Source organism: Engystomops pustulosus, chromosome 10 (genome assembly GCF_040894005.1).
Source record: "Engystomops pustulosus chromosome 10, aEngPut4.maternal, whole genome shotgun sequence".
NCBI lineage: Eukaryota > Metazoa > Chordata > Amphibia > Anura > Leptodactylidae > Engystomops > Engystomops pustulosus.
In genome coordinates, this window is record NC_092420.1 from 90449719 (window position 1) to 90464552 (window position 14834).

The 14834-nt window shown below is 51.5% G+C and overlaps 1 protein-coding gene across 1 annotated transcript; it reads right to left on the reverse strand.

Annotated features, from left to right (window-relative positions):
• Window positions 1-282: 282 nt before the first annotated feature.
• HECTD3 (HECT domain E3 ubiquitin protein ligase 3) lies at window positions 283-12248 on the reverse strand. Its single transcript, XM_072128620.1, has 22 exons — window positions 12147-12248; window positions 9783-10130; window positions 9035-9195; window positions 8688-8780; window positions 7968-8103; window positions 7551-7666; window positions 7295-7408; window positions 6851-6933; window positions 6570-6735; window positions 6389-6470; window positions 5960-6142; window positions 4763-4815; window positions 4531-4595; window positions 4343-4446; window positions 4006-4125; window positions 3843-3932; window positions 3508-3714; window positions 1566-1695; window positions 1414-1488; window positions 922-1003; window positions 770-841; window positions 283-688 (listed from the first exon to the last, which is right to left on the reverse strand). The coding sequence occupies exons 2-22, from the start codon at window positions 10101-10103 to the stop codon at window positions 604-606; spliced, it is 2538 nt and encodes an 845-aa protein (XP_071984721.1). The 5' UTR covers window positions 10104-10130; window positions 12147-12248; the 3' UTR covers window positions 283-603.
• Between the last annotated feature and the right edge of the window lie 2586 nt (window positions 12249-14834).

Below are 14834 nucleotides of genomic sequence, written 5' to 3' on the forward strand. Positions count from 1 at the left end.
ACTGACAGTCTGAGTAGACAGGGGCAAAAGAGCGAGGGTCCCACAATCAACGGGGGCAACAGAGCAAAGGTCCCGCAGTCGATGGGGGCAACAGAGCGAAGGTTCCGCAGTCGATGGGGGCAACAGAGTGAGGGTCCTGTGATTATCGGGGAAGAGGGAAGTTCCCGCAGTAACCTGGGGAAAAGCGAGGGTGCCGCAGTGTCCGAGGGTAGAGCGAGGGTGCCGCAGTGTCCGAGGGTAGAGCGAGGATCCTGTAGTGACCTGAAAAATGTCAAATCAAAGTTCAACGTCGAATCTAAATTTATTACATTATAAGGAGATGATGGGTTACATGATGCTGGCCGGGCGGCTGCAGGGATGTCGCTTACATCTTGGATATCTCCAGCAGGTGTTCCTCCAGGATTATCCTCGTATGTACAGGGAGGCCCCCAGTATATTGATGCCCCCGCTATGCTTCATGCAATGTGTTTGGGTGCAGAGAGATCCCTGGATAATGTGATGACCCACGCTGCACCTGCCAGGACCTCTGCCCAGCAACATGTCTCTAGTGCAAAGTCCATAAATAAAGCGCGATCCTCCCTGCACCGGGCCAAGCGCCAGGGCTCAGTCCTCCCACGGGTTCATGTCGGTGTCGATGGCCACACAGTTGTACGCAGCGTAGCGCAGCTTCTCCTCACAGATCTTGACGCTGAAAGAAAAGATGGAAGTGATGACATTACAGCGATGCTCGGGGCGGCGGCTCTTGTCCGCAGCATCTTACGCTCTGTACCTGGGGTAGTTGGGGAGGTATAAAGTGCTGGAGCAGGTGGAGGACTCCGGGAGCGAGTCTGTAGTGTCTGAACTGTGGGAAAGAAATCACAGGGTCACAGAGGCTGAAAGGTCACATCTCCAGCATATACCAGAGCGCTGCTCCACACTCACCCCGATTTATCAGGATAGATGTAGATTGGTGCCGGAAGACGACTCCGACCCGTGACAAACCTGAGGAAACGACTGCGATCCTCTGAAAAGTAGAGAAGAGCATAATCCATGGGAACTACAACTCCAAGCATACACTGCACACAGCCAACCCCCTGCACAATCCACATCCCACAAACAAGCACACCCTACACACAGGCACACCTCACACTGGCAACCCCACACCCCACAAACAAGCACACCCTACACACAGGCACACCTCACACTGGCAACCCCACAACCCACAAAGAAGCACACCTCACAAACAGGCACCCTACACAATCCACACCTCACAAACAAGCACACACAGGTACAGCCCGCACAATCCACACCCCACAAACAAGTACACCCTACACACAGGCACATCCTGCAGAATCCACACCCCCACAGGTACAATCCACAACACACACAGGAAGGCCCTGCACAATCCACACACTGCACACGGGCACGGCTCACCGTTTGTGAAGTTATTCAGCGCCTCCCAGAAATACTGGACGCGGATGTCTGTTGGCTCCAAATCCTCAAAACAGGCTGCAGAGGACAAGAGAGGCATCAGCACCAACAGAAGAGCACACAAAATTTGAAGGATAATCCATACACACACTTACTGAGTTTTTTCAGGGCATCCACAGAAATCTCAGGATCCCCGCAGACTCTCTTCTCCAGTTCCTGCCAAGTGAGAAGATCCAATACAGCCTGAGGTACAACCTTCAGCAGCCCCGCCTGGAGAGCATCTATCTACAGGGGCAACAAACATAGCGTCCAGTGAGTGCAGCTCTGCGGTATAATACAGGATGTAACTCAGGATCAGTACAGGATAAGTAATGTCATGTATGTACACAGTGACTGCACCAGCAGCAGAATAGTGAGTGCAGCTCTGGGGTATAATACAGGATGTAACTCAGGATCAGTACAGGATAAGTAATGTCATGTATGTACACAGTGACTGCACCAGCAGCAGAATAGTGAGTGCAGCTCTGGGGTATAATACAGGATGTATCTCAGGATCAGTACAGGATAAGTAATGTCATGTATGTACACAGTGACTGCACCAGCAGCAGAATAGTGAGTGCAGCTCTGGAGTATAATACAGGATGTAACTCAGGATCAGTACAGGATAAGTAATGTCATGTATGTACACAGTGACTGCACCAGCAGCAGAATAGTGAGTGCAGCTCTGGGGTATAATACAGGATGTAACTCAGGATCAGTACAGGAGAAGTAATGTCATGTATGTACACAGTGACTGCACCAGCAGCAGAATAGTGAGTGCAGCTCTGGGGTATAATACAGGATGTAACTCAGGATCAGTACAGGATAAGTAATGTCCTGTATGTACACAGTGACTGCACCAGCAGCAGAATAGTGAGTGCAGCTCTGGAGTATAATACAGAATGTAACTCAGGATCAGTACAGGATAAGTAATGTCATGTATGTACACAGTGACTGCACCAGCAGCAGAATAGTGAGTGCAGCTCTGGGGTATAATACAGGATGTAACTCAGGATCAGTACAGGATAAGTAATGTCATGTATGTACACAGTGACTGCACCAGCAGCAGAATAGTGAGTGCAGCTCTGGAGTATAATACAGGATGTAACTCAGGATCAGTACAGGATAAGTAATGTCATGTATGTACACAGTGACTGTACCTGCAGCAGAATAGTGAGTGCAGCTCTGGGTATAATACAGGATGTAACTCAGGATCAGTACAGGATAAGTAATGTCATGTATGTACACAGTGACTGCACCAGCAGCAGAATAGTGAGTGCAGCTCTGGGGTGTAATACAGGATGTAACTCAGGATCAGTACAGGATAAGTAATGTCATGTATGTACACAGTGACTGCACCAGCAGCAGAATAGTGAGTGCAGCTCTGGGGTATAATACAGGATGTAACTCAGGATCAGTACAGGATAAGTAATGTCATGTATGTACACAGTGACTGCACCAGCAGCAGAATAGTGACTGCAGCTCTGGAGTATAATACAGGATGTAACTCAGGATCAGTACAGGATAAGTAATGTCATGTATGTACACAGTGACTGCACCAGCAGCAGAATAGTGAGTGCAGCTCTGGGGTATAATACAGGATGTAACTTAGGATCAGTACAGGATAAGTAATGTCATGTATGTACACAGTGACTGCACCAGCAGCAGAATAGTGAGTGCAGCTCTGGAGTATAATACAGGATGTAACTCAGGATCAGTACAGGATAAGTAATGTAATGCATGTACACAGTGACCGCACCAGCAGCAGAATAGTGAGTGCAGCTCTGGAGTATAATACAGGGTGTAACTCAGGATCAGTACAGGATAAGTAATGTCATGTATGTACACAGTGACTGCACCAGCAGCAGAATAGTGAGAGCAGCTCTGGAGTATAATACAGGGTGTAACTCAGGATCAGTACAGGATAAGTAATGTCATGTATGTACATAGTGACTGAACCAGCAGCAGAATAGTGAGTGCAGCTCTGGAGTATAATATTGATGTATTTCTATACAATGTGGTGTCTATGTATCTTCGTGTCCTCGTCCTCTCTCCCACCTGCTCTTTGCTCTCCTCCAGTCGAGCTTTCTGCACCATGTGAATGAATTCCAGCCGCTCCTCGTATCGCACAGAGATGTTGCTTCCCCCGGGTATCAGCTCCACCATCCTCTGATCGCTGAGAACTGTAGTGTAAGTCAGCTCTCCACCAAACTTGTACTCAAATGTGTCCTTATCCATCAGCTCCATCATCTCCAGGAGTTTCACCTGGTAAAGAAAGAGCGCCCCCCACAGGACATGTACAGTGATTACATATAATGAGCAGGATACTTGTCTGGACGCTGTAATCATCTTGTACAGGGTCCTGCACCCAGAATATATTGGCCCGGACTCACCAGCAGAGAATCCACAGCTGGGAAATCTTTGCTCCAGGTCACCTCCTCCCCGGTCAGCCGCTTCCATACGAGGCCGGGTAATGCCAGGACCTGCGGGCACAGGGCTGTCAGTGGAGGGGTAGAGACATACAGAGACACACAGCACAGAGAAACACGAAGATACCAGGAACTCCTTTCCCCGCAGCGCTGCGCCCATCAGCTGCCCGATCCACTCGTACTTTGCCAGATCCCTGCAGGAGGGGTTGGGGATGTACATATCCCGCGCCTCTCCGGTGCCATTCCCCTGGAATAGAGAGAGTCACCATTAATCCGCCCTTGCAGACAGTGACGACCTGTGACGCCTTAGCCCGGGTCATCACCGCTCCACCCATAACCTCCTGCCGACTGACTAATATTACAGGAGCTTTGTCCATCCACATCCTTACTGACTGTTTCCAGTAGCAATGTAACGTGGCTGATGACGGATCCACATCGGCTGTGGATCATTTCCCATCTCTCACCTGATTTGAAGTGCGAACAAAAAATGGCAGCGGCACGGGGGAATCAGCAGAGCTGGGGCAGAGCTCCTCCGATATATCCGCCAGACTGTCCCGAAAACCTCCACCTGCAGGGGAACGGCAATGAAGCTGATGATACATAGCAGCACAGATGATGGGGGTCATCTCCAGCCCCCTCCCTGTATACCTACCTTGATCAATGATCCCTTCTGCTATGAATTTACATTCCCACCACTGGTCGTAACGCACCGGCCACCTGGAGAAACAGGGTGATGTTATAAGACCCCACACAAAGGATCTACATCCTAAACTCCCCTAAATCAGGGAACCAATCGCTGCCATGGAAGAGTCCTGTTACATTGATATTGCAGCTGCACCCCCCTTACCCTAGTCAGGGTAACAAGATAACCATGGCCCACGCACCGGTAATCTAGCGGCTTCTCCGTCTTATCCGTGGGCTTCAGACCTTCATATACCTGCGGGCAGAGATCACAAAGGGATGAGGGGGCACTAGGTGTATCATGGGGGGGAGGGGGGAGGCACAGTGAGGGGGAAACAGGTGTATCATAGGGGAGGCACAGGGAGGGGGCACCAGGTGTATCATAGGGGGAGGTGCAGTGAGGGGGCACCAGGTGTATCATAGGGGAGGCAGAGGGATGGGGCACCAGGTGTATCATAGGGGAGGCAGAGGGATGGGGCACCAGGTGTATCATAGGGGAGGCACAGGGATGGGGCACCAGGTGTATCATAGGGGAGGCACAGGGAGGGGGCACCAGGTGTATCATGGGGGGAGGCGGAGTGAGCACCAGGTGTATCATAGGGGAGGCAGAGTGAGGGGGCACCAGGTGTATCATGGGTGGAGGCGGAGTGAGGGGGCACCAGGTGTATCATGGGGGGAGGCGCAGTGAGGGGGCACCAGGTGTATCATGGTGGGAGGCGCAGTGAGGGGGCACCAGGTGTATCATGGGTGGAGGCGGAGTGAGGGGGCACCAGGTGTATCATGGGGGGAGGCGCAGTGAGAGGGCACCAGGTGTATCATGGGTGGAGGCGGAGTGAGGGGGCACCAGGTGTATCATGGGGGGAGGCGCAGTGAGGGGGCACCAGGTGTATCATGGTGGGAGGCGCAGTGAGGGGGCACCAGGTGTATCATGGTGGGAGGCGCAGTGAGGGGGCACCAGGTGTATCATGGGTGGAGGCGGAGTGAGGGGGCACCAGGTGTATCATGGGGGGAGGCGGAGTGAGGGGGCACCAGGTGTATCATGGGGGGAGGCGCAGTGAGAGGGCACCAGGTGTATCATGGGTGGAGGCGGAGTGAGGGGGCACCAGGTGTATCATGGGGGGAGGCGCAGTGAGGGGGCACCAGGTGTATCATGGTGGGAGGCGCAGTGAGGGGGCACCAGGTGTATCATGGGTGGAGGCGGAGTGAGGGGGCACCAGGTGTATCATGGGTGGAGGCGGAGTGAGGGGGCACCAGGTGTATCATGGTGGGAGGCGCAGTGAGGGGGCACCAGGTGTATCATGGGTGGAGGCGGAGTGAGGGGGCACCAGGTGTATCATGGGTGGAGGCGGAGTGAGGGGGCACCAGGTGTATCATGGGGGGAGGCGCAGTGAGGGGGGTACCTGGCTGAAGACGCTCTTCTTGTATGTGGGGTCCAGCGCCGGGTTGTCCCTGTGCTCCACGGCCAGTCTGCGGTTTATGTACAGGCGCGGCATGAATTCGGGTTTACTGGTCTCTGAGTCCTTCAGGCACTGAGTGATGAGCGGGCAGCGGCGCTTGGACAGGAGCAGGAACTGCTTAATATGCTGAAAGCAGAGACAACGTGTTAAAGGGACGGGCTCCTGTGTGTATGACACTCTAAGACCCTCTCATCGCACGGTGCATGCGAAAGGGGCAGTGTATAACATCAGCAGCACATCTTTTCCAGTTCTGTTACAATGTGTCAGTGCAATGTACGCAGATCGATAGCACACAACTGTAACAAACCTTCAACTGTGGGACGTATAAGGCCAGAAGGCGGATTTATAGATAAAGAGAAGAGGGAATTTTACCTTCAACTGGTTAAAAGTGCCGATACTGTGATCCCAGACAGGAACGAGATGATGGAGGACGCCGTCCAGGAGCTTCACAAATCTGGGGAGGGAAGGGTTAAAAATATCCTCGGATTAAAGAACATTCCTCAAGTATTTTTGTGTCTGGGAAAGCTGGGTGATGGCCCCCCCATGATCTAACCTCTGGATAACGGTGGCTCTCCGGTACAGGACGTCAGGATCGATGGCCTCCAGGCGAGGGTATCGGACCAGGTTGGGAGGATGAAACATATCGGCCGTCAGCCCCAAATCCCTCTCCTTAGAAGACTTAATCTTAATCCCTCGGATACGGACATCGATCCCTTCATCTACAGGATGATGAAAATGGAAGGTCCAGACAAACTTCATGTCTCAATCCTCTTATTCAGCACACAGCTGATGGTTTGTTGCAATGTGTCAGTGCCGGCGCTATCATCAACTTACCATAACATTCAGTGATCCTGATCTCGACGAGTGGGACGTGACATGTCATGTCCTCCAGGACACACACGTCACCAATCAGGTTACTGGCAAGAGAAGACACAAAGGAACAGAAGCAGAGGAGATGCTGTAGTAGTTTTACATCAGTTTTTATACTGATCTTTCTCATCTATAAAAAGGGATGTCTTAGTGGGAGGGGCACAATCCTAGTGGGAGGGGCATGCTAACTTCTTCAAAGCTGTATATTCTCTCCTTAGAGATGAGATCTCATTGGGCACGATCCTCGTGGGAGGGGGCACGATCCTCGTGGGAGGGACATGCTAATGCTGACTTCTACAAAGCTGTATCTTCTGTCATTAGAGATGTTTAGGGATTTATGTAAAGAGGAACTTGTTATATCCAACCTGACACCCCCCACCACAGATGACCCCTGCACCCCGTACTCACTCCTCTATGATGACATCATTCAGCTTCTTCAGGGCGTCCCTCTCGCCCCCGTACACCATCACCCTCTTGGGCATGTAGTTCTCGTCTGTGGAGTCGACTGTCAGCAGCAGCTTCCTGCATAATAACATGGAATAAACAGCCTCAGAGAATGGGGGTAGTAGTTCTCTGGGCTGACATGATATGCCGCAGCCATCACTTGTGGCTCACTCCATCATCCGGGGACAACCACTCCCATCATTGCAGATATCTTGCTTACTTGACGATGGTTCCCTCCTTCATGTGCAGCTGGATCCAGTGCTGGCCGTGGGATCCATCGCTCTCCCAGTACGTGTCGTGTTGTCCGTCCGTCAGGCAGGACAGATTGTTCTCCTCCTGTAACAGCAGAGTACAGGTCAGCCCTGCAGCACCCGGGAAAGCTGGGTGCCAAACAAAAAGGGCACCGGACAGCCTGGTGCCGCCCCTGTGACCCCAACCGAAAATGACCCAAGTGTCCTCCTCTGTGGTACCGGGGCCCCCATCTTCCCAGTGTCCAGGACGGGGAGTGATCATTGCCATGTGCCCTCCCTCCCCCCCGGCTATACCCCCCTGCGGACTTTGTATATAGACCCTATTATCTGAGGGCTATTACATAAGGAAGGGCCTGCGTGGGCCACAGCACTTCATACCGCCATACCGTGGCTGAGGACACATTGATGCTCTCCACAAACTGCTTCATGTTCCCTAAACTCTCATCCTCCTTCCCCACGCGCTCGTGTAGGAAGTGCACCAGATCCTCATCACATTCGTATGTCCAGGAGGGAGGGACGGACCTGCAGGGGGAAAAATGGCATCAGAGACCACCCTAAAATCACACACCCCTATATACACAGGGGAGCTCCCAATACACTGCGTATATATACAGTCCCCAGGTTATGAACAGGAGAGGTTCCATAGGTTTGGAGTCCTGCGCATGCGCAGAACGCCGGCTTCTCTGAAGATCTCAGGGTAGGAGGATCAAAGAGGCTACTGGGGCATGGAGTAGCCGCAACGTGTAGCCTCATGTCCGGCTACTCCACACCCCAGAAGCCGATTTACAAAATTTACATATTAGGGTATTAAAGATTTGAAAAAGATAGTGGGGACGTGAGGATTAGCTCTAAAAAGGGCTATCCTCATGTCCCATACATCCACCTACCACATGTTCTACCTTTATAGGTAGATTCCTGGTGGTAGGTTCCCTTTAAGTTGAATTTGTATGCAAGTCAGAACTGTATATTTTATAATTGTAGTAAAAGTAAAGCATTCAGAGAGGTCACCACAGGGGGCAGAGAGGTCTGTCTGAATATATATATATACACACACAGAAGGGGGGGTGCTCCCAGTACTTTGTTTTGCCGGAATAATTAGCACTCACCGTAGTTTCTGAACCGCATCAGCATCGGGCTCTGTGATACGGGTTTTCCTTCCGAGACGCATGGAGTATGTGGCGTCCACAACGTCCTCCCACCTGCAGACGTGTGAGGACACCAAGCAACACGATGACTGTCACACATGTACATACACCTCCACCGCCTCCCGCGTCACACATGTACATACACCTCCGCCACCTCCCGCGTCACACATGTACATACACCTCCGCCGCCTCCCGCGTCACACATGTACATACACCTCCGCCGCCTCCCGCGTCACACATGTACATACACCTCCGCCGCCTCCCGCGTCACACATGTACATACACCTCCACCGCTTGTATACCGCTACCTGCTGAGGGGATTGTAGTCCACCCCAAATAACTGCTGCTGTCTAAAGGTTTTATCGGGCGACTCGATGGGCACCAGCCTGTCCCCACCCTCGTCCTTCCGGCAGAGCAGCACCCAGCCCTCTGCCATGTCACAGCTTTCCCGATACTCCGCCATCTGCTCCTGTGAAGAACAGAACAACATGGAGGACATTACTGGGGGCGCTGGTGTAACATAACAACAGCATTATTAACTCTTTACACTGCCCCTGAGATCCATCACCTACTCCACTCACATCCACAGCTACTACTCAGCAATCAGTGATTACACCATGAGCCAGCAGGGGGCAGCACTGATAATATGACTGACATGGAATATGGCTGTGGCTGCAGCTCTGGGTGTGACTGGAGGATAAAGATAAGGATCTGCGTGTTGTGGGGGATTATATGTGTGGTGTGAGGGTCACGAGACGGAGGGGTGGGCGTAGCTGCCACCTCCCCACCTTCATTTAGGGAAGAAACTAAACTCCCTTAGGAAAAATTTTCCCTTAAAGGGGTTTCATCTAGAGGAGTATAAACCTTTGGTGGTTTGGGACACTAATCCACCGATCCACAGGGTTGGTTTAGTGTCCCAAATCACCCTGACAGGTCCTCCTGAAAACCCATGACTTCTCCATTGGGAATTCTGGGTAAGAGATATGCAAATATGTTTTCCAGGATGGGATCAGGGAAACTTTGCCTCCCAGTTACCCCGGGCCTGGCGTTGCCCACCTTGCTCAGCTTCACCCAGAGGCCGTTGGCGTTGCCGTACTCTTCCCCCGTGGCTCGCACGCAGCTTCCTTTCCGCACTTCCACCGTGGCGCGTGACAGCATCTTGAGGTTCTGCTTGGAGTATCCGGGAGCCTCCCATACAGTGAGCAGGGAGCGGGCGGAGGACGCGCTGCTGGGGTCCTTACAGATCTTGTACAGAACTTCCCCTGGCACGTAGCACAGCACCTCAGGGAGCGGTGCAGCATGGCGGACGCTGGCGATACACTCCAGCACACAGCGGATCTGCCCCAGGAGACGGCGTGGGTCACTGCCCTCCAGCATGGCGGCTCCGGGACCCCAAACACCTCACTAGATTAGAGAGAGGATACAGACATATTTCATAGTTTATACAGTTCAACCAATGATACATCCGAATCCCATTTATTTACCGTGAAGTGCCAACATGACAAATTAAACAGTACCTTATTGCTCCCTGATCTTCCACAACATTCAATCGTATTGGCCCCCTGAGGCCACCCATACATTTTAAAGCAGGAGGACAAATTCAGACATCATTGTAGCTTTTCTCTAGGGTCTCTCTGTATAAGAAAAATCATGGGGCCAGCAAGGGGACCTCAAAATATAATCTGTCCCTGTTCACACCTTCTCACTCTTCCTACATTTCCAATCAGTCAAGGATGTGTCACCTTAAAAGAGCATTGAGAGCAGCAGGAATATTCTAGTCCTGGCTGATGAATCTATCCTGGGGCAACAGCCTGGGTGCCTACAGAAAGGATTCAGAGTGCCACCTCTGGCACACGTGCCATTGGTTCGCCATCACTGCTATATAACATTACCATCAAGCTCTCTGCTGTCCCTGCTGTGACCAGCGCCTGAGGCAGGCTATTCTACAGATTGACAGTTCTCATAGTAAAGAAGCCTCCGGTGATTAAACCTTGCTTCCTCCTTGCGGAGACAGTGCCCCCTCGTCTTTTGATTTTATATAATCTGGAATAACTTACCACCGTATTTTTTGTATGGACCATTCATATATTTATATACATTAATCATGTCCCCTCGTAGTCGTCTCTTTTCCAGACTAAATAAATCTAGTTGTTTTAATCTTTCCTCATAACTAAGACCCTCCATACCCCTTATCATTGTCGTGGCTCTACATTGTACACTCTCCAGCTCCAGGGCATCCTTTTTATGGACCGGAGCCCAGAACTGGACAGTATATTCCAGGTGAGGCTGAACCAATGCCTTATACAGTGGTAATATTACACCCCTATCCCCAGAGTCCAGACCACTGCTCATACATGACAAGATCCTACTAGCTTTAGAGGCAGCTGCTTGACATTGTGCTGTTATTCAATTTATGATCTACTAGTCACCCAGGTCCTTCTCAAAATATTAATACAGAGCAGAGGTGTCCCACCTGGGGGAGGGGAGCACAGGGCAGGGGTGTCCATCCTGGGGGAGGGGGAGAGCAGGCAGGGGTGTCCCACCTGGGGGAGGGGAGCACAGGGCAGGGGTGTCCATCCTGGGGGAGGGGGAGAGCAGGCAGGGGTGTCCCACCTGGGGGAGGGGAGCACAGGGCAGGGGTGTCCCACCTGGGGGAGGGGGAGAGCAGGCAGGGGTGTCCAACCTGGGGGAGGGGGAGAGCAGGCAGGGGTGTCCATCCTGGGGGAGGGGGGAGAGCAGGCAGGGTTGTCCATCCTGGAGAAGTGTTTTGGGGGACAGGGGGGGTCCATCCTGGGGATGGGGGGCACGGGGCAGGGGTGTCCATCCTGGGGGAGCACAGGGCAGGGGTGTCCATCCTGGGGGATGGGGGGCACGGGGCAGGGGTGTCCATCCTGGGGGAGCACAGGGCAGGGGTGTCCATCCTGGGGATGGGGGGCACGGGGCAGGGGTGTCCATCCTGGGGGAGCACAGGGCAGGGGTGTCCATCCTGGGGATGGGGGGCACAGGGCAGGGGTGTCCATCCTGGGGGAGCACGGGGTAGGGGTGTCCATCCTGGGGGATGGGGGGCACGGGGCAGGGGTGTCCATCCTGGGGGAGCACGGGGCAGGGGTGTCCATCCTGGGGGAGCACGGGGCAGGGGTGTCCAGACAACCCAGTGATATCCCATTTCATTAGATCTCGGGCTCAACAGTAAGAATGAGAAAGTGGTGATCACAAGAGCTGACAATCAACATGTGTCATGTGTTTTCCCCCTGCAGGTGCCGGAGCCCATAGGGAGCGCTGCACACATCGTCATACGGAAGGACGTTATTATACACTGGATCTTATAAGGGGCCGCCACCTGTTATACACATCGGGTATCTACACAGGGCAATGCACACTGACTGCGGTACCGGCCCAAACCGCAGCCCAGATCCTCACCTCCGCCCAGGACCAGCGAGAGCATCACAGGAAGAGACAGAGCGGCACCCGGAACTACGGCTACCGTACATGACCGCATAGAGGCGCAGCGGGCTGAGATACACGGCTCTACACGCGGTATCACGTGATGGGATTAGATACACCCCCTCAGCAGACTGTATCACACAGGATAGGGTTAGATACACAGCTCAGCAGACAGTATCACCACACAGGATAGGATTAGATATACAGCTCAACAGACAGTATCACACAGGAAAGGATTAGATACACAGCTCAGCAGACAGTATCACACAGGATAGGGTTAGATACACAGCTCAGCAGACAGTATCACACAGGATGGGATTAGATACACAGCTCAGCAGTCAGTATCACACAGGAAAGGATTAGATACACAGCTCAGCAGACAGTATCACACAGGATAGGATTAGATACACAGCTCAGCAGTCAGTATCACACAGGATAGGATTAGATACACAGCTCAGCAGACAGTATCACACATGATAGGATTAGATACACAGCTCAGCAGTCAGTATCACACATGATAGGATTAGATACATAGCTCAGCAGTCAGTATCACACAGGATAGGAATAGATACACAGCTCAGCAGACAGTATCACACAGGATAGGATTAGATACACAGCTCAGCAGACAGTATCACAAAGGATAGGATTAGATACACATCTCAGCAGAGAGTATCACACAGGATAGGATTAGATACACAGCCCAGCAGACAGTATCACACAGGATAGGATTAGATACACAGCTCAGCAGACAGTATCACACAGGATAGGATTAGATACACATCTCAGCAGACAGTATCACACGGGATAGGATTAGATACACAGATCAGCAGACAGTATCACACAGGATAGGATTAGATACAGCTCAGCAGTCAGTATCACACAGGATAGGATTAGCTACACAGCTCAGCAGACAGTATCACGCAGGATATGATTAGATACACAGCTCAGCAGACAGTATCACACAGGATAGGATTAGATACACAGCTCAGCAGTCAGTATCACACAGGATAGGATTAGATACACAGCTCAGCAGACAGTATCACACATGATGCGATTAGATACACAGCTCAGCAGACAGTATCACACTTGATACGATTAGATACACAGCTCAGCAGACAGTATCACACAGGATAGGATTAGATACACAGCTCAGCAGACAGTATCACACAGGATAGGATTAGATACACAGCTCAGCAGACAGTATTACACAGGATAGGATTAGATACACAGTTCAGCAGACAGAATCGCACAGAATGGGATTAGATACACAGCTCAGCAGTCAGTATCACACATGATAGGATTAGATACATAGCTCAGCAGTCAGTATCACACAGGATAGGATTAGATACACAGCTCAGCAGACAGTATCACACAGGATAGGATTAGATACACAGCTCAGCAGACAGTATTACACAGGATGGGATTAGATACATTGGTGTGTGGTCTCCCGGCTGCGGGTGTTGTCCTCTCTGTGGCCTCTGATAACTGTAATCTGGGGTCTGGTGTTTATCTGGTGGAGGCAGGCGGCTGTATCTCAGCTGTATCTCAGCGCTGCGGTTGGCTTCGGGGGGTGAGGGGAAGATCAGTGTTTGGGGGAAGGAATGGAGGTTTATCAATTAAAAATCCCTTTGACATCAGTGTAAATGTCACGTCATGCGTTCTGGGCAGTTTGTCTGGATCCGGTTTTATACTTTTTTTCCCGCAGCCTCCGTCATCTCCTTCCAAAAAACGGATGGATAACAGATTCGGGACATAACGGATCACATAAAATTTACATTGCTGTCAATGGGATTTTGAATGGATCCATTAAACTTCTGTTCTTTAGCTTTTGAACGTTGTGTGAACTGAGCCCAATACAGAGAATGTTATGTATCGCTGCGCAGCGCTGAGGGTCTGTTCCTACAGCAGGACAAATCTGTGATATTATAGCAATGACTGAATGTAACTCATTTTCCTGGTCAGGGCAAGATGTGCGTTGTACTGTGCGTGTAAGAAGATGTACTGTGCGTGTAAGAAGATGTACTGTGCGTGTAAGAAGATGTACTGTGCGTGTGAAAAGTTGCACTGTGCATGTGAAAAGTTGCACTGTGCATGTGAAAAGTTGCACTGTGCGTGTGAGAAGTTGTACTGTGCGTGTGAGAAGTTGTACTGTGCGTGTGAGAAGTTGCACTGTGCGTGTGAAAAGTTGTACTGTGCATGTGAGGAGTTGTACTGTGCATGTGAAAAGTTGCACTGGGCGTGTGAGAAGTTGCACTGTGCGTGTGAGAAGATGTCCTGTGCGTGTGAGGAGTTGTACTGTGCGTGTGAGAAGTTGTACTGTGCGTGTGAGGAGTTGTACTGTGCGTGTGAGGAGTTGTACTGTGCGTGTAAGAAGATGTACTGTGCGTGTGAGAAGTTGTACTGTGCGTGTGAGAAGATGTACTGTGCGTGTGAGAAGTTGCACTGTGCGTGTGAGGAGTTGTACTGTGCGTGTGAGAAGTTGTATTTTCCATGTGAGAAGTTGTACTGTGCGTGTGAGAAGTTGTACTGTGCGTGTGAGAAGTTGTACTGTGCGTGTGAGAAGTTGTACTGTGCGTGTGAGAAGTTGTATTTTCCATGTGAGAAGTTGTACTGTGCGTGTGAGGAGTTGCACTGTGCGTGTGAGGAGTTGCACTGTGCGTGTGA